Source organism: Rhododendron vialii, chromosome 8a (assembly GCF_030253575.1).
Source record: "Rhododendron vialii isolate Sample 1 chromosome 8a, ASM3025357v1".
In the NCBI taxonomy this organism is placed as follows: Eukaryota; Viridiplantae; Streptophyta; class Magnoliopsida; order Ericales; family Ericaceae; genus Rhododendron; species Rhododendron vialii.
In genome coordinates this window covers 23,003,712-23,030,421 of record NC_080564.1, presented here as the reverse complement: position 1 = coordinate 23,030,421, position 26,710 = coordinate 23,003,712, and the positions used below count along the sequence as shown (strand labels likewise).

Below are 26,710 nucleotides of genomic sequence, written 5' to 3'. Positions count from 1 at the left end.
TGAGATGTATATTTCCAGTATACTTTAGCAGCATTTCTCATATTAACATATACTCCACCAAGAGTGAAACATTTCTAATCCCATTCAAGATCCGTAGCCAGTGGAAATATACATCTCATTTACATACAATTTTGTATAGATTTCAGCATAAGTTTCGTATATGACCCACAACTATATGTACTTGTGTATATGTATTTACCTGATGCATAGCAATGCTAGACTTTCTCCAATGAGCCAACAAGCTTCACAATTTAAGAAATGGTACGTAAGTTCAATTTTCGTACTCCAGTGCATTCTGGTTGTTCCAACCAAAATTTACAAAATCCATCACAGATTACAAAAAATGAAACAAAATTTTCACCAGTCAATAAGTTACAGAGAACTGGAAATTATCCAAATATCTTCAGATTCTAATGCTTCCGGGTCTCCCCAATGACCCCGTTTTTTCAGTTTTACACTAACTTTAGCAAGGCACCCATTTGTGCCTAAAGTGTTTTTCTTTTTTGTATCTGCATGCGCAGAATGAGATGCCAACCTTTTTTCTGTGGGATTCTATGGAAGTTCCTTCCAGAATCGTACGGACCTGTCATTTCCACAGGAAACAAACGCAGCCTCTGTCGGTGAGTGCTCGAGCCAACGGGGTGCACCAATATGGTTGGAGGGCCACTTTGCGACTTTCTCTGCTGTTATTGCATCCCATATCACAATCTGTAAATCCAAATTGGTTAACGCTTTAGCTAGTCCAACAAATATCAAAATGACTCACAAATATCAAACTATTAACTCGAGAACATGAACACCTCATTGTTAGGTTCATCTATGGATAGTACGAATTCTTCCGTATCATTGAAGACAGCCTGCACAGAAACAGAAAAATTCACTAAATTATATGCCCGATGTGATCCATAAAAGTAGTTGAACCCAAACTAAATCTCAAAAACGTTATGGTGATGTGAGACTATAAATGCCATCAGAATAAATCTTTGGCATAAAAAACTTGTATTTAGTCTGATAGTAACATATTCATGTAAGTAATAATAAGACTATCCTCAGTGGGCATGGCTCATAAAATTGTTACTGAATCACCGATATTCAATATAACACTATTCTTTTGATTCAAATTAACTTGAAATCACTTCTAGAAGCAAGTCACACCAAAAACATTAATCAAATTTCATAGCTGTGTATAGCAACTTCAGTTTTCACACATTCGAGGCGTGTCCCAACTTATAGTCTAACTGAAACGGGTTCCTATAAGAAACCCTTTTCACGGACTTCCGCCAAAGAATAGGTGCTGGAATCAGGATTTTATCTAGCGGGGTCAAACAATGTGAGAACCCAATTTAGGAAATCAAGTCTCACATTGAGAGTTGCAGAAAACATGAAATGGTATATAAGGACTTTCGACCAGCTACTGTATAACTTGAGGTTAACCTTTAGGCGAATGGTTAGTAGATCAGCTCGCGCGGGCTGTGACAGTTGGTATCAGAGCTTGCACCAATCGAAAGTGTGGGGCGGGTTCCCCGAGGAGACGTGCTTGGGTGGGCCCGATAAGGGAGGAGCTTAAGGTGCTTGTCGTGCTTGGACAGGTCCCACATGAGACAAGCTTGAGGTGCTTAAGCAGGGACTTGTCCTACATCGCTTAGTGGGCGGAAGTGATGGATCTTGGGGCGCAACGGGGACGTTGCGATCTTAAGTGGGGGAGATTGTAGAGTCTCACATCGAGAATCTAAGGGAAAATGGAATGGTTTATAAGGATTTGCGAGCAGTTACTGTGTAACTTGAAGTTAACCTTGTGAGCCACGTGGTTAGGCGAATGGTTAGCAGGTCAGCTGGGGCGGGTCATTACAGTTTTATTGTAGAGTCCCACATTGGGAATCTAAGGGAAAATGGAATAGTTTATAAGGATTTGCGAGCAGCTACTATATAACTTGAGATTAACCTTTCAAGCCACGTGGTTAGGCGAATGGTTAGCAGGTCAGCTAGGGCGGGTCGTTACAAACAAAGTCTTATCTAGAGCTACACACCGATATATTTCCATAGAAAAATCTAGCAATTTAAATTGCTACAAATACTCATCGATAAGATGGCAATTCGATTTGCACAAGATATATTGCAAGCAATGCATGATATGTCATCCCGAATGCAGTTAAATTATATATTTTTCAACACGCAAGCAAGCACAGACATTTTGTTGACGTAGCTAGGTTGTGCAGGAGGCCAAGACCATACCTGGCATCGCAATTGTGTATGTGTAGCTCCCACGTACTGTTTAACCAATCTTCCAGTGCCAACTTCCCACAGCTTCACCAAAGAATCCTTTCCGCAGGAGAGAACAAACCTAGCAATTTGACAAGCCAGTCACCCACACAGCCACACCACACGAGGGCATAAAATGTAGTCAATGCATAGAAACACAAAAGTGACTTCTTGTCTACCGTAAACATTATGTATTTCCACAATTCGTGCTTTAATCAGTAAACACTTTATAAGGTTTAAAGCTGAAACTAGCCTTGTTTTCTATGTGGCTGGTTGTAGGGATATACAGAGAGCAGCTAATTCAGGCAAGCGGGAGGTGATAAAGGCAGTTATAACTTATAAGGCTGAGAACAATAACTTCGTAGATTTTGTAACAGATGAATAGGAGAATCAAGAAGAAGATAAGGATGAAGATCTAGGGATTCCACCAGAACATGGCACAAGCTTCTATATCTTTTCATAATTTCTCTGGATTCATGCCCTTTCACTTGAGAAAAACTTTCAGCCAGTTTTTCTGGAAGAAAAACTCTTGAATCTAACTAAAAGCTGTGGTGTATTGGATCTTTGACTCTGACTAACAAGAACATTCTAGAGTTGACCCTCAACTCCTAAAACAAGGAAAACATTATGTTAACATTCGAAAATGATATTGGTACCGAAGGGGTCGGTACCGAAATCGTAGGGATGGCCGCGCCGGGCCGTCTCCGGCCACCGGACGGCCGATCCGAGCCGTCCAAAAATTCTAAAAAAAACAAACAAGGGGGCCTGTGCGAGAATCAACAGCATCCTAGGTGTGTAGGGTGCTTGATCCGACAACCCTTTTTTGTGTATATATGTGTATATACATATATTCACAAAAAAAGGGTGCTCGGATCAAGCACCCTACACACCTCGGATGCCGTTGAATCTTGCGCAAGCCCCCTCGGTTTTTTTTTTTTGAATTTTTGGACGGCTCGGATCGGCCGTCCGGTGGCCGGAGACGGCCCGACGCGGCCGTCCCTACGATTTCGGTACCGACCCCGTCGGTACCTGTAGCACTACTCGTTAACATTATACCAATACCAGCAACAAATTTATTGGGACAACTGCCAACACAAATTTCTCTTGTCAAACCTAGCATACCTGGAGGCTTTACTCCAAGATGTGCACCAGTAAGAAGAATAGACTAGAGAGGGGTATAACAACGGAAACACAAAGACTAAAAGATAATGTAAAGGGAAAAAATCCGCTTTAGTTAGAACCACACTCTTTGAGATCAATGCATATGATAGCCTTGCCGGAACCCTAAAACCTGCAGCACAAAAACAATGAGCACACCTATGCCTCTCGTCGGCAAAGGGCCCCCCCCCCCCATGGCAAAATCAGTCTTATGTATCGAAACCCTAATTTCGTAAGGAAGACAATAATTAAAATTATAGCTCAAAGCGTACCGTTCTCATTAGGTTTACATTGTATTTATAGATTTCATGGCTTGCTTTTCAAGCACCCTCGTAGCCCTAAGCTTCCTATATCGTATAGGAAATCTTGCCTTTCCGGGATTCTCTCCTCTAATAAGCTGTGATCCCATTCTCGTTAGGAAACCTCTCTATATGGAATTCGTTCCATATAGTAACTCTATCTCTGCCTTTCACGGTAGAATGTATTATTCCCTTATTCGCGGGACCCGTCCTTGTTACGCAAGGAGCTCATTCCAGAACATTTTGGACCAATCCAGCCGCATATCTCGTTGGTCGGCTTAGCTCGGCTAATACTACGTGATCGTGCCCTTTGCTCGGCAATCATGTCGAGCACCTTTGCTCATTATCATCCGCTAATAACCTTGCTCGGCCTTATGCACCCTCATGTGGTGCTGACACGTATACTACCTCGGATGCCCCTCTCGTGGTGCTCCCATGTGGTCAACTATTATCCCATGTGGTGCACCCTTGCGTGGTATTTTGATCGGCACGTGCTTGAGTATGATTTCCCTACTATGGGAAAAACCCCATTAGAATTGCTCCCCAGCCAATGGCGGAACTAGCCATAGGCTGTAGCCCATGTCTACCACAAACTCAACCCCCCCCCATAAAAATGTATACACACACAAAACTTCAGGTAAGGGCGCTATTAACTTGTGAAGGACGTCCCCTTTCCCGACCAATTTGCGATAATCCAAGCCACTCAATATGTTCAAAACGTGATTTTAATGGTACCTATGAGAAATCAGCAAAAAAAAAAAAGGGAAGGGCTTGATCTGAGCAGTTTTTGTTTGTTTTTTATCGAACGGTTCAAATAAAAACTGCCCAAAGCAAGCCCTTCCCCGTCTTTTTTTTTGCTGATGTCTCGCAGGTACCCTTAAAGTCACATTCTGAACACATTGAACGGCTCGAATCATCGAAATTTGATCCGAAAAAGGGAGAAAAGGGGACATCCACATTTTATTTAAAATGAGGGCGCCCTTACCTGAAGCTTACTGTATATATATATATCTCTTCTCCAAAGGACCACCTTAACTTAATAAAATGAGGACCTTCCTTTCCGATAGAATTTTGATGATCCAAGCCGCTCAATGTGTTCAAAACGTGATTTTAAGGGTACCCGCGAGAAATCAGCAAAAAAAAAAATTACCGGAAAGGCTTCATCCGAGCAGTTTTTATTTGTTTTTTATCGAACAGTTCAAATAAAAACTGCTCGGATGAAGCCCTTCTCGGTCATTGTTTTTGCTGATTCCTCGCGGATACTCTTAAAATCATGCTCTGAACACATTGAGCGGCTCGAATCATCGAAATTCGAACGGGAAATTGGAGAAATGGAGAGGTCCTTATTTTTTATATATATATATATATAAATGATTTCAGCTGGCAATACCTCGAATTGCGAGGCTTCCAATCCTTAAGTATTTCCTTAGTATGCAGAGTACTAATGGGTGTGCTTAGATTTGTACTTATGATTGTTAAATGCAGAGCACTGGCTTGCGTGCTTGGATTTGTACTGGCTTGTGTGCAGAGCACTGGCTTGTGTGTACTTATGTAGAGCACTGACTGGTGTACTTAAATTGGTTTAAAATGTTGGTTCTTACAATCTTACTCTTTTAGGTTTAAAATATAATGGAATAGCAAAAAAAAAAATCTGGAACGTTTTTTGAGATTTGTTGATGTCTGAGGGTTTTTGCAGGAGTGTTTTTTCATATTCTGCATGTTAAACACACCATTGCATTAACTCTTAAGAAATAGATATCTGATGTTCTCACTCATTACAATCTAGACATTCACAATATGAAAGGTCAATGATATGATGGTGCTTGCAATATGTGCAGTATATGGAGTGGATTATAAGCCTTGTTTCTTAGAAATTGCCCTTATGCATATTATATACACTATTTTGCCCACTGAAATTTTTTTTGGGTTAGCCCAAGGCAGAATCAACTCCTGGCTCCGCCCTTGTCCCCAGCTTTGCTCATTTCTGCTGCTCGGCAGCGATCAACGGGTAAAGCTCTTCTACGGTTACGACTTTGGTCAAGCATGTTTTTAAATGCCTTTGCTTTTTCCAACTTCTGGACTCAATCATACACAGAGAGTCAGAAAAGACTCCCCCTAGTGCCACATGGCAAGTCATGCCTCCCTCGCATTAAATGCGAAGCGACGTTCCCTTTTTTGGTTTCTGCCCAAATGGCATCCATCGGGGTACGCACAAAATACGTCACCCTACTTTTTGAGGTTTTAATCATTTCAAACCAATTCTCAAGTTTTTCACTTTCTCTCCCCAGACGAAAAAAACTCTCCTTCTGTTATCGTTATTGTTTATCTTCTCTCCCACAGCAACTGCGATCAACCCTTCCAGAGTCCGATCATTCCATTCCTTCGTCGAAACACTTTCGTCAGACCCTGCTCTTTTCGTGTAAGTCATTCTCTTTCATTCTCGTCTCGTTCTTTTCAAGGTCTCGTACCTCCATTTTTAGGTCTCTCGTCCTAGTTGCACCCAAACCCCACATTCATGGTGATTAGGTCTGGCCGCTTCAGGAGGTTATGCCATACCCATGAGCAAATGTGACGATTCAGGGAACGCTACGGCGTTCCTGATGATATCCACTTAGAACTTACTCCAGTTGACACTGACAGGGACGGTCACGACGACCATGTCCTCCGTGTCTTGATTATGTCCATTGTCGAAGGGGGTGTTCGTCTTCCTTTCCATCCTTTACTCTCTCAAACCCTAAACACATACCGTCTCGATCCCCTCCAGTGCACAATCAATTTTTTTCGTCTTGTTATGGGCATCGTTGCCCTAAACAGAGTTCTAGGCACAAACCTAAGGTTTTGGGATATTCAACACCTGTACAGTATCGTCTGTACCCGAGACAAGGGCTCGTACTATCTTGAAGCTCGCAACAAGAATAGGAAGCTTATCACCCACACGCCTGATTTTGCCTGTGGTGACGACGATGATTTCCTCATCATCACCGGCAATTGGGAAGAGAGGGACAAGGAAGGCAAGCCTTCTGGGCTTCACGTACCCCACACCTTTGGCCGTCCCCGTGAGTCCCTCCTTCCCTCTTCTTATTAATCTCTTGTTAATTGCATATTGCTTTTCTTGCTCGGCTAATTACTTCTGCATGTTTGCCGTGCAGATCGTAACATAAATGACAACCACCGCACCATTAGCTCTTTGGTCCACCAGCTAGATATCCACCGTGCACTCGATTACGACGGTATCCCTAGCGTGATTGGTACTGGTCTTTGCTAAGCTGCCCACATCCTGCTCGACTATCATCCTACGTACGTAGGGGGCATCAGCCTTTGCCCCAAGGCCCATACTCAGCGCCCCTTTCTAGCCCTTGAACTCTACACCGAATAGTTGGCCAACCCCTCTTGTCCCAACAACCGAAAATGCAACCGCCTAACTCCTTCTGTCACGGTTGCTACTCAATAGGGCAAGATCGTCCTTCCTGAAGGCATCTCTTAGACGCAAATCCAGGACAGCGGTGCCTCCTCCTCTGGCCGTACTTTCTTTATCTTTCCTTCTGAGTCTTTTGCAGACCTAGACATGTCTCGTTGTCTGAATCTTGCTACTATGGTTGGCCATTCCGGATCTCATCCTGCTTCTGCCTTCCCAAGCTCCATGCCTGCTACACGTACTCCTGCCTCGGGTTTTTCCCCGAGAGGCCTCCTTGCCGATGCTCGGCGTAAGAGATCTAGACGGGATGCCTTCGGGGAGGGGGATGATGAGGACCAGCTATCCCTCAGCGAACTCCAAGCGCTCAATGCTGCCTCTGTTCAGGCCCCAATCCTTCCTCCGGTTTCCTCAATGGCTCCGAGCAGTTCTTCCTCTCCCACTATCTGGGCCCAGCATTCCTTCGAGGCGACCGCCCAATCAATGTTGAAGACTCTACGGGCTCTCTGGAGACGTCAATCGCTTTAGCCCAAAAGCCTTCTGCTCCCTCTCGATATGATCAAAGAAAAAGAGTCGTCCCTGGACAGGCTTGAGAGAACAACAGTCTCTCACGGGATAAGGGTAAGTCTCGCCTTCCCCACAATCTTTTCCTGTCCCCATCTCTCCACGATATATTTAACTTTTCTCTTTCTCCACGGGCCATCCAGAAGATGATCGAGGTTTGTGGGAGGGCCCATCATGGGGATGCCAAGGAGACCAGGCTCACGGCACGGCCGAGAATGCCAAACTACTGGGTGAAAATAACAGGCTGGGGGAGGAGAACTTTAAGTTGCGCGATGCTGCAACGCAGCTTGGTCAGCAACTGGAGACCGAGCGCGGGAAGGGGAAAGAGGCTAAGGCGAACTTTGCGAAAGCAATGGAAGAGCTTGGAAAGGCAGAAGAGAATGTGAGGATATTTGGAGAAAATATCTCGGAGACGTATGACAATGGTTTTGACGAAGCATCCAGGCAATTCGAAGATCAAGTGCCGGGAGCAATCAGAAAAATATGGGCAGAGTGCTGGGCGCATTGCCTGGGTCAGGTTGACGTGGCTCATAACTCTCCTCTTTGGGCCTAGGATTAGGTCCAGGAGGGTCTGGACCTTACCATCACCGAAACTGAGATCAGTGATGACGAGGCCGGCCTTCCAGCTCCTGTTGTGCTTCCCTCGACCAGTGTCATTCATGGCCAACAAGAGGCTGGTAGCAGCTCTGGTGCCATCGTAGTCGCCGACCTTCCTAGCCCAACGAATCTTCCTGCCCCAACTGACTCAGTGGCTCATGCCAACCCTGTTGCACCTGCCAATCCCACTGCACCTATGATTGACATGGACCAAGAGATGATTGCTCTAGCCGCCTGATCCGATAAGTTTTTAACCCATCTCTCTTTCATTCCTACCCTGCGTGGTAGATGGAACAAGTTCCTGGCCCTGTGTGGCCGTTTCAATACACCAATTATTCTGGTGCCCTTTGTGGCGTTTTGGGTGGCCCTTTTGTAGCCTTTAAGTAACATTCTGCCCTCTGTGGCTTTTAGCTCTCTGTTGGATTTACTTTTGCAACCCAAGGTTTAACCTGGCCCTGTACTTTAGCTGTTTTGATCGACGTTCTCTGAGTATTCATACCCAGTTCTACTTCACGCTATCATGGGTATGGTTTGTTCATGCCTGGCCTTTGTCTGTGCTCGGCACATATTATACCTAAGTTATTTCGTCCTTAGATCATTCGTTTGAGCTTTCCTCGTTGCTCAGATCTAAGCTTTGTTGTGTTTGGCCTTTAATCGTTTTGAGCATTCTTCGTTGCTCGGGCCTAAGCTTCTTTCGTTCTTTGGCCTTTAATCATTTTGAGCATTCTTCGTTGGTCAGGCCCAAGCTTCTTTGTGCTTTGGCCTTTAATCGTTTTGAGCATTCTTTGTTGCTCGGGCCTAATTGTTTCGGGCTTTTATCGTTGCCTGGGCATTAGCCCTTATCCGTGCTCGGTACATAGTAATTTTCAAATTTTTCGGTTTGATATATTCCCCATACTAACTGCTCCCCAGTATCGAGTCAAATAAATCATTGGGGTCCATACTCAAGTGTATTCATACTCAGACCAATACAAACATCCATTAATCCAATAATCATTGAAAAATGCAAGTCTTATTCATAACTTATGAAAACATAGCAGTTGCAACAAAGCAAAACGCCATAAATAGCTACTATTTACGATAGTACTAAGGCACAATGCCAAACTTTATTTGAAAGTAAAAGACATACACCATCCTACTGCGAAACTTACTCAAAAATGAAATCCTAAACGAAAATTTCAAAAAACAAGCTACTTAGCTTTGCTCAGACCCAGAATTTCTTCAGATTCTATGCATTTCATGGCCTAGGGACTGGATCTCCTTCCAAATCTGCCAAACGATAGGTCCCCACTCCAGCCACTTCTGTTACTTTGTACGGACCTTCCCAGTTTGGTCCAGGCTTTCCATTAGTCTTGACTTTGGTGTTCTTAAGCACCTTCCTTAAGATCAGATCTCTAACACCAAACTCTCTGGTTTCACCCTTTTGTTGTAGCTCCTCGTGGGTTCGATTCCCACAGACGGCGCCAATTGTAAAGGAAAAAAATCCACTTTGGTTAGAACCACACTCTTTGAGATCAACGCATGCTCCCTTTTTTCCTCAGAAAAATCCGCTTTAGCAAGGGCTCGATCGTTACCCCCACTCTCTACCAGAGTCGTTCGATTTGTCGGCAGCCCTATCTCAAGGGGTATCACTGTCTTGGTACCAAAAGTGAGGGAATACGGTGTTTCACCAGTAGAGCTCCTTTACGTAGTTCGGTACCCCCAGAGGACCACTGGCACCTCGTTGGGCCACTTGCCCTTTTTCTTTTTAAGTCTATTCTTGATCACTCCAAGGATCGTTTTATTCGACGCCTCTGCTTGCCCATTGCTCGGCCGGTAAGCCGGTGTGGAATAGTAATTCCTGATTTTATATTGGGCATAGAAAGCCCTAAACTTTTTCTGAAATTGAGACCTGTTATCCAATATGATAGAGAAGGGAACACCAAACCTTGTTGTATGGAGGTATTCTCGAATAGGCTCAAATGGAGCCCAAGCATGTGGTACGTGGGACCACAGAATAAATAAAATAAGATAAACCGCCGTGGAAGGAGGTGGTTGGCGATAAGGTCCGATGCAATGAGGAGTCATTGGACCAAGCAGTGTGTTCAGCAGATAAGGATCAAAGACATGAGAAGTCATTGGCCCAAGCAGTTTGTTCGGCAATGAGAAGGCTGAACAGTGCAAGGATTCTTAAGAAGGCAACCTCGGGTGCTAAAAGAAAAGGAGTATTCCAGAAGGATCCAGAACAATAGTATTCCGAAAGGAATAAGATCCCAAGAAAATAGGATCTAGGGAAGATACCCAACGGGAATGGGATGTTCGGCCAAGCATGGAAAGGAGTCCTAAAAGGACTAAGGCAATAAATAGATAAGGGAACGATAATCCAGAGGATCTTGGGTTTCCTATACGTGATAGGAAACCTAGGGCAACAAGGATGCTTGGGCAGTAAGCAAACGTATGCCTATATAAACAAAGTTAACCTAGAGGTAAAAGCTACGCAATACGTTGCAATCACATTATTTTCCTACTGATAATTAGGGTTTTCTTTGGTATATGATACTAACTTAGGCATCGGAGGGCCTTTGCCACAAAAGGTTCCGACGAGGAACTAGGGTTCCGGTCAAGAGGCACGAGTAGCTGTTACAATCTTGTGCTGTTCTAAGTACCATTTGTTTTTGTCCACCTACAATTGGCGCCGTCTGTGGGAAACGAAAGAGTTCTTTTTGAAAAACGACCATGGTGGGAGAAGATCCAAAGACACCGCTCGACCAAAAAAACTTGCTAAGTGGGGGAGGAAATAAATCCCCACCAGGTGCTCTGAGAAAGCCGAAGGCGGACATGGGCAAATTTGCTTGTTTGATCAGGAAACAAGAGCATGAGATTCGGGAGTTAGAACGGATCCAAGAGCACCCTGAGGATTCTGGACTTTCACGAAGAAATTCCAGAGGAGATAGGCGGGCCATGGTGGAATACAAGAAGGCTCTTTCCTGAAAAAGGAGGAGCCGGAGCAGGAGCCCCACTCTAGGGCAAAAGAAAGCTTCTCCACGAAAACGGAGGAGCAAAAGTCAAAGCAGAACACCAGAGCGGCGAAGGGCTTCTTCAAGAAAAATGAGCAGAAGCCAAAGTCCCACCCCCGAGGAGGTAGGGACTAGGAAGCACCATAGGGACAGGTACGAGAAGCCTGATTCCGATTGGGAAAAGAGTGGTCCCAACAAGACGAAGGGATGTGAGGACGGAATCATGACTACACGAGAAGCAGCACGGAAGGCCCTCAGCAATATAGCATCCTCCCCCTTTGTGAGGAAGTTGCAGGAAACAAGGTTGCCGAGCAGGGTAAAGCATGGCACGTTCATCCCATACGAGACAAGTACAGATCCCGTGGCACATATACAACATTACCAGCAGGCTATGTTCATGCATGACGGGGATGATGCAATTATGTGCAAGATGTTCCCATTGAGTTTGGGAAATGTAGCTCTGTCTTGGTTCCATAAGCTGGGTCCGCACTCCATACGAGGATGGAGGCAACTCGCCGAGGAATTCACTGCTCGGTTTTGACGAGCAGAAGGGCACCAAAAACTTTTGAAAGCCTCTCCGCCATGAAACTGGGAGAGAATGAGCCGATTAGGGACTACGTGAAGAAATACTGGGAAACTTTCAACGAAATTGAAAGTTGCAGCAAGGAGTATGCAATAGCCACGTTCAAGACAGGACTGCTTGTTCGGGGGGAACTGCGTCGGTCATTGAACATGAGTCCAGTAGGTACGCTGGCAAAATAAATGGAGCGGATTGAGCAACATGCAAGAATAGAGGATGACATACTCCAGGAGGATGGCAAGGTTGTGGTTGAGCAGGTCAAAAACCAGCAGACAAACTAAAGCCCAAGACTTATATGGAAAGAAAGGATTATCGACAGGCTAAAAAGGAGCCATACAAAGAGAGGCAAGCTCCGGACCCTAAGTCTTTCTTTTCAGTAACCACGGTTTGGAAAGAACCAATTTACAAGATTCTTTATCGAATAAAGAATCGTCCCTACTTCAAGTGGCCCCCGAGGATAGAAGGAGATAAAGACACTAAGCAAGCTACGAGCCAGCACTGTAGCTATCATAAAGACTGGGTCACATGACAGAGGATTGTGAGATGTTCAAAAAGCACCTTGATGATTTGGTGGCTCAGGGATACCTCAAGGAGTTTATCCAAGAGTGACCTAAGGAGAATGGGAGAGCAATGGAGTTGAATTACGAACAAAATCCAAGAGGTGTAATACATACGATACATGGATTGGCCACACCTTATATAAGAAATGAAGTGAGGTTGCTCCAGAGACAAATCAAGCATGACCAACATGTCATGCAATTGGGAAAGAAAAGAGGACGTGAAAGCGAAGTATGCGAAGTCTTCACAGATGAGGACCTGGGAGGAGTCTAGGTGCCACATAATGATGCATTGGTCATAACCCTACAAATTGGGGAATATGACATTGAAAGGATTCTGGTGGATTCAGGAAGTTGCACAGAAGTGCTATATTACGATGCATTTAAAAAGTTAGGATTGACATAGGCGGATTTGGTACAGTCAATAACCCCTCTGGTTGGATTCGGTGCAGGAGCAATTTGGCCATTAGGCAAAGTAACATTGCCTGTTCGGGCAGGAACAGTAGTGCTACGAATCGACTTCCTGGTGGTAGATGTTTTGTCTTCCTATAACGCGATTATTGGAAGAACGTGGTTGCACAAGATGAGGGCGGTTTCCTCCACCTACCACCAGATGGTAAAATTCCCTGGGTCTAATGGAGTTGAAAAGATCAGAGGAAACCAGAATGTTGCCCAACAGTGCCTGATTTCCATAATCAAGAAGGCACCAAAGGCAAAGTTGGTCTTGCCCGATAAGATCGGTCTCTAATAGCACTTGTGGGATTTGAAAATCATTTTATTGCCTAACTTTATTCACGTAAATAGTTTATATCACGTAAACAGTTTAACTGGCATGCTTTAGACAAAAACAATTAGAGAGATACTTGCATAACCATTTGATTGCAGAAAATAACTAAAATAGCATACTACTCCACGCAAAACTCCACCGCATGGTAGAGGTGTGTGCCGCACGGTACTCATTCTCGTGGTTAATATTGCACAAAGGACAGCTTTAGCATGTGAACAGGTTATATCGGAAACAAGTATTGGTAAGCATGCTTTGATTAAACACTTAACGGAAAGAAGTAAATAAAGAATCTTTTCCACAGCAAACACCACCGTACGGCACTGGTTCTCATGGTCCATAGCATCGAGTGAATTAACAGAGCATATAGAGACTTAAACAGGCATGAATGCTTATGTATTAAGTAAACTATACTCATGTCAGAACATGACAAACGACTGATTTATTTCATGAATTTAACTAGCATGGCATGTATTGCTTTAAACAGAACATGAAACAGCATAGTATATCATATTAAACCGAAGAAGGAAAGAAGTTGCAAATGAAACTGTTCCTCTAAGAAACACTCTACCGTGCGGCAGTCATGTGTGCGTATGGTAGAGATATGTGGGATACCAACTTTGATTTTTCATGCAGTATTTGAACCTTCAGACCCAAGGCTGGCACAAGGAACCAGTCTAGGCCATGTGGTTCCCCTCAGAATACAGAAACAAAAACTTATACCTTTGGAATGAAAACCTTTCCTTGGGGAGTTGTGATTGAAATGGTGGCCTTTGGTGTGAACTTGGGTGAGTAGGTGAGCTTTGATATACTGCAGTGACAAGATATGAGACTTGGTTTTGAGTTTGGGTTATTTTGAAGAGGTTTTGGACTTGGCTTTTAAGTGTTTTGGTGCTTGAGAGGGAGTATGAAAGTAAGTACTGAATTTTTAGGGCATTTGAGGCATGTTGAACTATTTTCTCTCTGTGTTTTTTTCGTATCCCTCTCTAAGAACACCCTTGGGTATTTATAGGAGAGTTTTTCAAAGGTCTTGCTTGGTCTTCAAGCTTATACCAACCTTATGGAGGGCTATGGCGGCCTAAGATGCTTTGGCCGCTAAGTTTGAAAAGGCGGCACAAGTACCCATGCACTACGGACCATGTACCGTACGGTGAACATATATCGATCGTACGGTAGAGGTTTTAACCGCCTTAACTTAAGTTGGTTGGGATGTACCGTACGGTGGACATATGTCTACCGCGCGGTAGAGTTGACTGCTCAACAGGCCGAACTTCGCAAGGCTGCCCCGGACACTCCCGGACTCGGTTTTTGGTGTTTTTCGAACCGTTGGAAGGCTTGTCAAGTCTACTTTCTAACCTAAGTGGTTTGGATCAAAATTATTTTGTACATCAAAAGATATGACGATTTTACCCTCAGATGGTCGAAAAAGAAGCCATTTAGGCAAAACCCTTGTATCTCCCTCATTTCAAATCGGATTAAGGCTTATCATATATCGATAAAGAGGGTTTTGAATGTAATAAAAGATGGTGGACTCAAACCATAAAAATAAGGAAGTTTAATTTATGAAAAATGGGCTGAAAGCAGACTAAACCGAAGACTGATGGTGCCACGATGGCCAAACACGTACTCACTCATTCTAAGTGTCACTTGGCACTCTCATACCTAGTTCTAAGGTGCTTCCTCACTCCTTTTAGTACAAAGAGCATTGTTTGAAGCTTTCAAGGCACGTTTTCATTATTGGGAGCTTATCGGCCGCTGGTCCACGAATTTCGAAGGTAGTGCTCCAAAAGGTTTAGATCAATCCAAAGGTTTAAATCATGCTTTGTTTATCATCATTGGGGACTTAAAAAGGTGTCCGGGATTTCCAAATTGGGGTGTCTACACATGCCAAAGCCCCCTTCCCCAAACTCAATAGGAACATCTTGCACATGATAGCTTCATCCTCATCGTGCATAAACATGCCCTGACGATAGTGCTGGATGTGAGCCACAGGGTCCGTGTTTGTCTCATATGGCACGAACGTGCTGTGTTTCACCCTACTGGAAAGCCTTGCGCCAAGATCAGAATCGATATGAGGGCAGCAAGCAAAGGAGATTAGATACACGGACTTTAAAGTATAAATGAAGAAGAAGGGGCCTGCAACCGCCTTGAGGGAGGAGAGGCCGTGAGCTTACTGAGGGCTTTGCGCGCCGCGTCACGTGCGGTCGTAGCCCTCTCGTGCCGCCCAAACCTAAGCTCTTCCTCTCTCTCCCAATTTGAGTCAAATCTCTTGTATCTGTCTCGATGATGCCTCCTTGATCGTTTTTCTTTCGGCGTTAGACTTCTTCCCTTCCCCTCATGGGAGGAGTCCCTTCTGCGCTTCCCTGGAGTTCGGTCCTTGCTCTGGTACTTACGTGTACTTCCTGACCTTTCCACATAGATCCTACGTTTCTTAAGTTCGCGTATCTCCCGTTCACATCTTTTCATGCGCCTGGCGTACTCCTCCAGTTCATGTTCCTTTCGTTCGAGACTATCATTACAGTCCCAAACGCTCACGGAACGCTTGTCAGATTTCTCACGCCTTCTCGAAAAGACGGAGATTTGTCTTTTGCCCTCTTGCTATCAATCGTCTTTTGGCTTCCCTCCCCACCTTCACAGGTTGGAAGCACAAATGGGGGTTTCTTCAGATTAGGTGTTTCTTTGTCCTTTCCCTGCCGCAGTTTTTTCGGAGCCGGCAGCGGGACTTTTTCCCCGCGGCCCTGCCTACACCCTGGTTTAATGGGGTCTGAGGATCTCATTCTGCCATAGCCTTTATCTCAAAGAGCTACCACGTTTCCCACAGACGGCGCCAATTGTAAAGGGAAAAAATCCGCTTTAGTTAGAACCACTCTTTGAGATCAATGCACGTGACAGCCTTGCCGGAACCCTAAAATTTGCAGCACAAAAACAATGAGCACACCTATGCCTCTCGTCGGCAAAGGCCCTCCGATGGCAAAGTCAGGCTTATGTATCGAAACCCTAATTTCGTAAGGAAGACAATAATTAAAATTATAACTCAAAGCGTACCATTCTCATTAGGTTTTACATTGTATTTACAGATTTCAAATGACTTGCTTTTCAAGCACCCTCGTAGCCCTAAGCTTCTTATATCATATAGGAAACCTCGCCTTTCCGGGATTCTCTCCCCTAATAAGTTGTGATCCTGTTCTCATTAGGAAACCCCTTTATCTTTGCCTTCCACGGCAAAATATATTATTCCCTTATTCACGGGAACCATCCTTATCACGCAAGGAGCTCATTCCAGAACATTCTGGACCAATCCAACCGCCCATCTCGTTGGTTGGCTTAACTCGGCTAATACAACGTGATCGTGCCCTTTGCTCAGCAATCATGTTGAGCACCTTTGCTCATTATTGTCCGCTAATAACCTTGCTCGGCCTTATGCACCCTCACGTGGTGCTGCCGTGTTGCCACGTATGCTACCCCGGATGCCCCTCTCGTGGTGCTCCCGTGCTTACTATGTGGTTGGCTATTATCCCCTATGGGGCACCCTACGTGGTATTTCGTTCCACACGTGCTTGAGTATGATTTCCCTACCACGGGAAAACCCCCACTACAGATAAGGTGCCCAAGCCGCCAGAAAAGGGGTGCAAGAACTTCTGAAAAAATCAAAGTTCCCATGGCCATTTTAGCAAAGCCGAATTTTTACTTTATTCCAAAACTAATTTTTACAAATAAAATACTAAAGAACTGCAAAGATAGCTGTTGGTAGACACTGCATGGATGATTTCCATCAAATAAAAAAATAAATAAATTAAGAGAGACTAGACTTATTAAATCTAAACTCTTCGTAGACACTGCTTTCATTAACCCCATTGATATGAGTATTGTTCAGCGGCTCCCCTATAAGCTTCACTTGCTGAGAAAGAGAGCTCGGTAGAATTAAGGGAAGTGGGGGCACTCTCCGTCTGTTAAGAACTTGAGATCTCGGGGTCGGGTCGGGCAACTGTAAAAAACTGACTCTTTACTACTAGAAAGAAAGAAGCACAAGAAGTTACATACAATCATGCATCACAGAGCCCATATATTGTTCTACCTTTGATCTTTTGTAAAATTTGCGCTGATGGCTTCTGTTGCACCATGTGCACCAAGTATAGAACGCACGCAAGAGGCTGTTACCCCATCCCATATACGAATAGCACCATCTTTAGATGCTGTCACATACATGCCACCAGTTGACGAGTACCGCACCTGCAATACCAAATGAATGGAACTAATTGCCTTGATGACCTTGGATTGATCTGTGAGGATAATCATCCCTAGGGGAAAAATTGTGCAGTCATACTTGATTTACGGATCCATCCACACCGATGTCTTGGATTTTTGCTGATAGATAACATTGGAAAGTATTGACATCATACAAGTGTGCAATGGGATGATCGGTGCCTGTGAACGTTTTTCACCCTTGTCATCCAGCAATTCCCAGAAGAAAAAAACACGCAACAAATAGTATCCCTAGAAAAATACTTGACTTTGCATTCAATTCACTTCCCTAAACAAAGGTCAAATTTGAGACAGCAGCAATGATGGAAATCAGAAAAAATAACTATTCAGCACAGTAAGCAAACAACAAGCTGTAGTATAATCCAAACTTATTATTAGGAATGTGGGACCGAACGGCATAAAAGCCACCTAACTGACATGAACTTCCACACGAAGCAAAAATAAAATCGTCAGGTGTGTCTCAAATTCTCAATGTTTCTAACTAAAGTCCAGCTGTTCCAATAGCTTGGACTATCAATTAGAGGAACTACATTGGCCTGCCACTTTGACCTGTTGACTCAGATGATCCATTGCGGGTTGTTCTCTTGAACTTGGCCATATTGTCCTTCATAAAAGACAAAGAATGCTTAAGACTTGAAGCTCTTCACTGTGTTGCAAAATGAAACCTACGAAACTTTCAATGCACTAGCCCCCCTGTGCTGAGAACTGATAGAACCGGGTTCCTCCTCCAACTCATTTAGTTCTAATTTTAGTACTCTTGATTTTTGAGGTATGCTTGAACTTCACAGAATACATACAACAATTCTATTTGTTAGTTCCTAGTGATAGTCGTTAGTTGAATAAATTTTTTTGACTTTTTCACATCAAATTCATTTGTAGTTCCTGGCCACAAAGATGATCAAAGCCATTCACTTTTTATATCTCATCGAGAACATAATCCAAGCCAAAAATCATGTAGATCGAGCATCAAAAGATAGTATTTCGGAATCCATTTTATCTAAATAGACATGATAAATGCAGGCAGGCCAGATCCTTATTCTCTTTATCTGTAACTTTAGCTATGATGTGATATCTGGAAATAACACAGATAGCACACGAAACTTGAAACTACCGTTATTTTCCCCTCAGTGGAATTTTGAAGTCTGCCACCTTTTTTATAACCAATTCTGTAGTTTACTATCAAATAAATAAATTTAACATTCATATCAAACAGACTAGGTTTTCCTACTGGAGACGTGAAACAGTAACGGCCTCCCTTCCCATTTGAACTTCAATATGCATCAATAAATAGAGGTTCACGCCAAAATGAGACAAGTAAAACGAACACCAAACCTTACTTATTGTACTCTGATCCACTGACCCCAACAAAGGTATATACTAAAGCTTCCTTGTAAGGTCTGTGTGGAACCACAAACAAATTTGCATATTTTCTGGTCCAGCCACCATCGTATAGAGGCCTAAGATTGTCAAATTTTCACATCGCCAATTGTCCATTGTTTAATTAAAGGATTGCTTAAACTATGTCAAAGTTGATGTAATAAGGGAAGTTTATGGTTTTCGTAACGATGGGAAGGATTAGGACTAGGGTATAACTAAATAGGGGAAACAGAACCAAATAGGGCTGCTCCGGGTGCTGTATAGAGTCAATACCCTTGAACAGTAACTAGGGTCTCTATGCAGAAAATGAAAAAATAAAGAAGAGAAGAAGAAGATAGATCTAGGAATCAATCCTAGAAGTATTAGGCATCACAGCTAGGGTTTGATTGCATCAAACTACCAATGAATGAGGCTTCAAAAGCTCTGCAATTCGCTAACTACAACTCTATTAAATTAGAAAACATTGCATGTATAGACTTGGGGACTTCTTAAACCAACTAAAACTATGAGCTTTAAGAAAAAGCAAACTCTCCCTCTGTTCCAAAATGAGTGACCTTTTTGGGAAAGCATGTCATTTTCAATTGCTTATATCTTTCAATATGAGTATTAAAAAATATGCAATATGGATCTTTTTTAATAGATTTTAATTAGTTCTATTAAACAAAGTTTTCAAAATCACATAAAACTTCATAAATCGAAAGATACAAGCATTTTAAAATGACACCGAGTCCCAAAAAGGTCACTCATTTTGGAACGGAGAGAGTAATTCTTTAGACTTCTAAAACCTATATGATTCTAAAAAAAAACTTGTACTTATAAACAATATAAATAAGTTGACACATAAAACAACCTGTGGGTGACCCCTACAACCAATGCACAGAAAACCTTAAAAACCACCAAAATAAACCTGACAGGAAAACTGACCGGCAACATTATTATTCAATGCCAAACAAAAATAAGACATTACTGCGGATATTTATTCCACCATGCATGCTTCCTTTACGTCACATTTTTAGATCATGCGTATTTCCATATATTGTTGCTTCCTTCAATTTACTTTTTCTTGATCCTCTCACAATCACCATAAAAAGTTTACCATTTGGCGAAGGAAGAGAAGAGAAGTTGCATACACCAGACATCTCTAATTGATATTACAAGGGACATCTAGGTGCCCTTTACACACACGTGTTCACCCACGCACACATAGAGTGTCGTGTCTACCAGCGCTCAGATTATTAAAGTGATAGAGAAGGCCTAAAAAACAAGTGCACACAAATGCTCATAGACAGACAAGAGTGAACTAATCACGCAACCAAGAATGTTGAATGAGTAACAGGTGACAACTGACAACTTGAAAGAAAGAGTTCTTACAGGTAAATGCACAGCAGAAAATAAGAGACAAGGATTTGCAGCATATATGAGAAATAACATTCTGTTCTTACCCAATTACAACTTCAGTAATGTGAAAAAAAATGCATGGTTTACTCAACTGTGGAGAGTATCTATACAAGAACCCCCTGGCCTACATAGACTGGGGCACACTTTTTTGGTGGAGGTATGCATCTAAGCATCAGGTTCATTGGATTCCTTAGTCCAAGGACACCAGAATATAGCAATCATTTCATAATTTTAGTATGCTGCATTTATTACCCAGGGTGTATAGCCTTATGTCTCCAAGAACACAAGGTTTCTTGCTTTCAATGTACTCTATTTGTTACCTGTGCGAATAGTGCTTTATGAATCATAGATTACTAATATAGGCATTTAACTCATTTTGAAGGAACTGCAGTGACTAGTGACATAGTACAGGAGTTTCCAGCACAATTACATAGAAACTCAACTACCAGATGCCTGCTATGCTGATGTCCAAATAGCTATGTCCTACAAATATACCAACATGGGTAGTGCACGGATTTAGAAGAGGCATATCACATCAATATCTATGTACAGCTATGATCAAATAAGCTTCATACCAAGTTAAAGTAAGAGAAAAACGTAACAATCAACAACATCCAAATGAAAAGTGTTCAGTGCTTTACAGAGTTGCCTATCCACAAACACCTCAACACGAACGAGAATGCTGGTTGGAAAAATAGACGAAAAGATATGCAGTGACCAAATTCAAACAGGTCAAAACGTGTTTCAGAATGGAAAATTTAAATTACCTGCTAAAACAAAATCTCCAGAGGGATGAAAAGCTACAGATCGCACATTATGAGTATCCTGAGGCACCACAAGGGGAAAAAAAAAAAAAAACGATAAACAAAGTGCCGTCACATCAGTACAAGTCACAAATGATGGAAATTATGACTCAAGCAAAACCTGGATAACTCTGAATGCTCTCTTTGCAACTGCTTTTGAAAAATCAAAGAACCTGAAAGTGCAATAAAAATTTTCTTATCTGAATATTAAGACTGTGTTAATGTTTAAAGGGATACTTGAATGTCCAAACGAGCATAAAAAAAATTGTATGAAACTTAAAGGCTAAGAGGCATGAACAAGAAGAGATTTAGGATCATACATAAAAGAGGTAAACAAATGCATTATATACTGAAAGATGTTTACATACTTTATTGTATGATCTTTGGCCCCAGTAATCATAACAGTATTCTGAGGATGAAAATCTATATCATTTATTGGCTGCAGATATATCAGCAAAGCATTAGACAAATTGCGGAAATGATATGTGATCCAACTGTCCCATACACAAACATACTGGCTAAAATCTTGTCATGCACATACCAAAAAGGAGACGTTTTTCTTTAGGTAGAAAAATAGAGGAGAAATGCAAAATGGGCAAAACAAACTGTTACCTAGAATAGAAGAGCACGGGAATGAGAAAGCATTTATTCCCAATATAGATGTACAACTGGAACTTATAAAACAACAAGATCTCCTCTTATCATATACTTTAATATAGGGCTGCAAACGAGCCGAGTCAAGCCGAGCTTTGGGCTGCTCAGGCTCGGCTCGTCCTAAATTTGGTGTGCTGGTGCTCAGCTCGAGCTCGAAGCAAACTGGGATTTTTTGGCTCGAGCTCGGCACGACCAAAATTGTTGCAACTCGAGCTCAGCTCGAGAAGCTCAACAATACAAGGTGTCAGCTGAGCGCAAGGGTAACTGGGGGTGGCTTCTTACCTTATAGGGGATCCACCAGTGGTGAGTTCCACACCTTGTTGATGTGGGACTGCCAAACTCAAAGCAATCCAATAAAACTATTGTTGAGTTTTGTCCCACATCAAAATATATTTTACATAGATATTTTTTTCCCAGCTCGCGAGCTCATTCGAGCCAAGCATCTTATGGCTTGAGCTCTGCTCGTTGAGAAAAGTGGCTCGAGCTCGTTCGTTTATCTAGCGAACCGAGTTCAAACAAGCTCTGCAACAAATGCTTTGTTCTAATTCACACTATGCAAAAACTTGTTGACTAGAACAACCAATGAACATAAAAGCTTTACTTGTAGATGGTCATAAAATGTCCGTACGACTGGTCGCACTGGACCATCCTTTGCATCTGGCAGCATCATTTGCTTGATTTTTATTACCTGCAGAGCAATATAATGATTACTGCATTAACACATAGTGTGAAGTTAAAACAAAATCAGTTCAAATTACCAATGGGGCAACACCTCAAAGAGCTTTATTGATGTGTCTGCACTCCCAGTTGCAAGAAACCTTCCATCAGGACTGAATCTTGCACATCTGGCAACATTCTACAGAAAATGATAAAAAAAAAAATCTAAGTTTGACAGAAAGCAAGCTAACCAACATTATCGTGGAACTATAGATACACTACCTATTACTACAGCGACACACCTTATGCTCTGAAACATGTCGGGTCTCATGCTTCGGAAAGCTCTTTGATGCACCTTTTATATCATGCACGGCACTGTTTTGAGAGATATATTGATTAGCTATCTTATGATTGGATAGAATAGGATAGCGCTACAGATCTTCCACTAAATGAAAGTCCCATGTGTGAGATGCACCCAAAATGTGCATGAATATAACAAGTTAGAGACCAAAAAAGTTCAGTTCAAAAAAGAAAGAAAGAGAGAGACCGAAAAAGTTAGAGCCGTGATGCAGCTGATTCAATGAATGTGACACAAGATGTCAAAAAAATGAAAATGATCACATGATCTGTGATTATTTGCAGAGACAGTAGGGAACTTGGGAGACCTACAAAAAGTAAGTTTGAAATGAAGTACAAAAAAGAGGTTTTAATAGATTTCAGATTCTAACAAATGTTTAAAAAATATATATAACACAAAAATCAAATTTTAGTCAGCCAGTGGACTGTTAAAAGGAACCCTTTTCAGATTAAATTAATCTGCATCAATCTTTAACAATTACAATAACTTCAACCAATCATTTACGAAATCAATTCTAGGCATGTGACCATTTTGTCAGGTCATTCTTCTCTCATTGTTTAACCCACAAAAGCAAGTGACATATTTATAAACCCATATCCTTGTGAAAATACGGTAGCACTTACCTATCGCGACTGTCACAAATGACAGAAGCCCTCCAAGTAGCAAAATATATAAAGTGCAAACTGCATAACTAAATAGGGGATCAGTGGTTGACTGATTACTTGGTTAGGTATGTAAATACGTATTTGATAGCATTGATAATAAGTATATTATAGATCAACTTTTTAAAATGAAAACTCGTAACAGCAATTGTTGTATTTTATGCAATTGCATTTTATTGGAACCCATTGAAATTTGAATATTACATTTTTGTTAGTATATTGCTATTGAATAAAAGAAAGGAACTTTCTTATGACTACCCTAACAAAACTTCTAAAGCTGCCATCCATATGCGTGATGTGCTTCACCGTCTTGATGCATTCGATTGATGACAAGCTAAAGCAAACACCAAGACAAATGAGATGACAGTTTTGCTAACCACCACTCATTGGGCAGTGGTTAAGGGATACAAAATGCCAACAAAATTAGACCTCAAATACAGTTTTCAAATATATGATAGACTTTCTAGGAATTTACATACTTTCTACATTTTCAACTAAACTTTTTGAACCTTAAGAAATAACAAAGCGTAAACAGAAATTGTAGGTAGATAATTTGGAGAAACATATTGCCTGAAATCAACAGCAACAACGCGAGGTTCGGGAATTGAACCGTATCGCGCAGGTATTGCTGCACCTGAATCAAACAACGGAGATGAAGAAACACCTCTTAACATCTCATCTTTCTCCACTGCAAGGCCCTGTAAACTTCTTCGACTTATAATTTAAACCCTTACCAAACAATGGAACATCTACTTAAAGTTACAAAGAGAAGCCTTAACAAAGATACACAAACCTTAGCAACCAGTTCAAGGAGCTTATTCGGAGGAGCTTCAACATTCAATGGGGTCATTGTAGCTGAAGCAACTGCACTTGCAGCCTAGAAAGCATAGCAGAGTGAAATTTACACAATGTCAAAGTTCAAGCTAGTAGATTCTAAGTTTAATTGCTGAGAAAATCCTGGAGGCAAAGAGATACAAGTCCAAAACTTACAAGATTCTGTATCTAGTATGACGAAGACGCACAAAAGTTCAGGACTTGATTGTAAACTAGTAGTTTAGTATGTATTTTAGAATAAAAATTGGAGCCACTTATGGTGCATTGAATTATTTCCGCATGGGCTATTTCATAATATAAGATAGTCTTTTTCAAAGGAAATTGAAATGTTGTGTCACAAACAAAACTTACCTTGAGTTATTGTTATTTCCACATGTGTTATTCAAAGGGAGAAATAGTAAATTCAACCTTTTTCAAAAAACAATGGCACAATTATCACACAAACAAAAATGCAGAACCCTACGACATAAATAGTCAAATGAGCTTAGGGCACATTAACTGTTTTTTTGGGCAACAATTTGAAGGGTAAAAGGTCTTCAACACCTGGATAACTTTGGCATTTTAGACCCTTTTAATCACGTGAAGGTTCAAATAGTTGCTCCAAGAGGATGTCTGCAGTATGCACACAAACTCCTAGTCCACTCTCACCTATGAACCCAAATCATGTGCCAGAACAGATATCCAAATAAACATACCAAGCAACACAAAAAGACCCTGCGTGTTCTCTATATTTTCTGACATCCCAAGCAACAGAAAAAGGACCCAAGTGTGTTCTTCATATTATCTTTTCACCCATATTTCTCAGCAACGAAACATGAAAAATGTAAGCAAGGCTGAATTCAACACCTGATTACTTTCTCGCCTTGATAGAATCATTTTATTTTCTCCTCATAGTTCAGAAATTAAGAACAAGCGCAGTCTTTTTATTTATATTCCCCCAATACATCCTCAGCAACCAAACATGAAGAAAGGTAAATAATGCTGAATTCAGCAACAAAAAAACGGTTTTTGTTTTCTTTGCCCCCTGCCAACCAACAACCTCATTACTTTCTCACCTTGGTATAATCATTTCTCAATTAAAATCACCTTAGGTCAAGGACAACTATATTCTTTTTCATTCATTTCATAAATAAAAAAAATGAAATAAAAAAATGCAAATGAAGCTGAATTCGATAACAAGCGGGGGGGGGGGTGTGGTGGGGTGGGGTGGGGGGTGTGTTGGGTTTGTTTTCCTTACCTGATTGAGATTGTTGTCGCGAAGATGGGCTACGATGAAAGCATTGACCTGACGATACAGATTTCCATCCTGCAATGTCTGCTCCAAGCTGCCATTATTATTGCTGCTTTCCATTCCTATAAGAATCCCTAAAACCACTTTGAAAAACTCCTACGAAATGCTTCTTCTTTTTTCGAATTCCAACCCAATTTTATTTTGGTTTGCCCATTCAAACTTGGCAGTGTCTGAACTGGGTTCGTTTAAGAACCCTAGTATCTTTGTAGGAAATCGATCTGCTACTAAAATCCAGCAGCTAGTGTTGCCGCCATTTTTGCGACGTCGAAAACGCTTGTTATTTAACCCCTCAGAAAATCTGCTTGCACAGCAAAGGCGGCACAGCAGCCGTGCACAGACCCGTTTTGCATCCGTCTCGGGTCTCGCAAAGATGATCGGAGCCGTTCATTTTGTTCAAAATACTTCGTTTATGGTCTCTGTAAAAAATTACCTCAATCCGATATCGGGAAGGGTTTTTACGAATCATCTAATTTTGCTTTAAAATTTAGCCTAATTTTTGAAGCAAAGTTAGATGATTCGTAAACACCCTTCCCGATATCGAATTGAGGTGATTTTTTACAGGGATCATAATCGAAGTATTTTGAACAAAATGAGCGGCTCCGATCATCTTTGCGAGACCCGAGACGGACGCAAAACGGGTCTGTGCACGGCTGCTGTGCAAGTAGCAGCGTTCTTAACCCCTCGGGATATAGAATTAAGCGAAAATTTCAAAATTACCCGTGAACTTTGCATCAAACGTCACAGAGATACATGAACTTAAGTTTATTTCAATTAAACACCTGTACTAATAAAATTCCCAAATTTAGACACTCGAACTTAAGAGGGTGTTCCACTTTCTTTTTAAAGTTTTTTTTTTTGAAAAAGAAGGTTTTTCAAATTCAAAAATCATATGTTTACGCAAATAATTTTTCTACCAATATGGATCTTTTTGGTAGATCTCATCAAGATCTTTTAAACAGTGTAAAAAAAATTAAAAAATTATTTTTCATTTTCATTAGGGAAATTTTTATAAATGGTCCCTCTAGTTTCCATGAATTTTCATTTTCGTCCCTCTAGTATCAATTGTGTTACTTTTAGTCCTATAATTTGCATTCTGTCTCAATTTCGTCCCTCTCACTTACGGCGTTAATGAAACAAACGGAATTGGAGGACAAAATTGTCATTTCTCCTCACAGAGGGACTAAATTGAGATTTCATGCAAACTAGA

The 26,710-nt window shown here is 41.8% G+C and overlaps 1 protein-coding gene across 1 annotated transcript; it reads right to left on the bottom strand.

The window, feature by feature from the left end:
- Positions 1-230: 230 nt before the first annotated feature.
- On the bottom strand, positions 231-25,795 carry LOC131299143 (cleavage stimulation factor subunit 50). The gene is made up of 14 exons (XM_058324737.1): positions 25,450-25,795; positions 24,172-24,255; positions 23,949-24,076; positions 22,661-22,733; positions 22,474-22,557; positions 22,303-22,389; positions 21,416-21,486; positions 21,169-21,220; positions 21,012-21,069; positions 17,531-17,631; positions 17,282-17,436; positions 2,233-2,341; positions 801-857; positions 231-708 (listed from the first exon to the last, which is right to left on the bottom strand). The coding sequence occupies exons 1-14, from the start codon at positions 25,561-25,563 to the stop codon at positions 553-555; spliced, it is 1,329 nt and encodes a 442-aa protein (XP_058180720.1). The 5' UTR covers positions 25,564-25,795; the 3' UTR covers positions 231-552.
- Between the last annotated feature and the right edge of the window lie 915 nt (positions 25,796-26,710).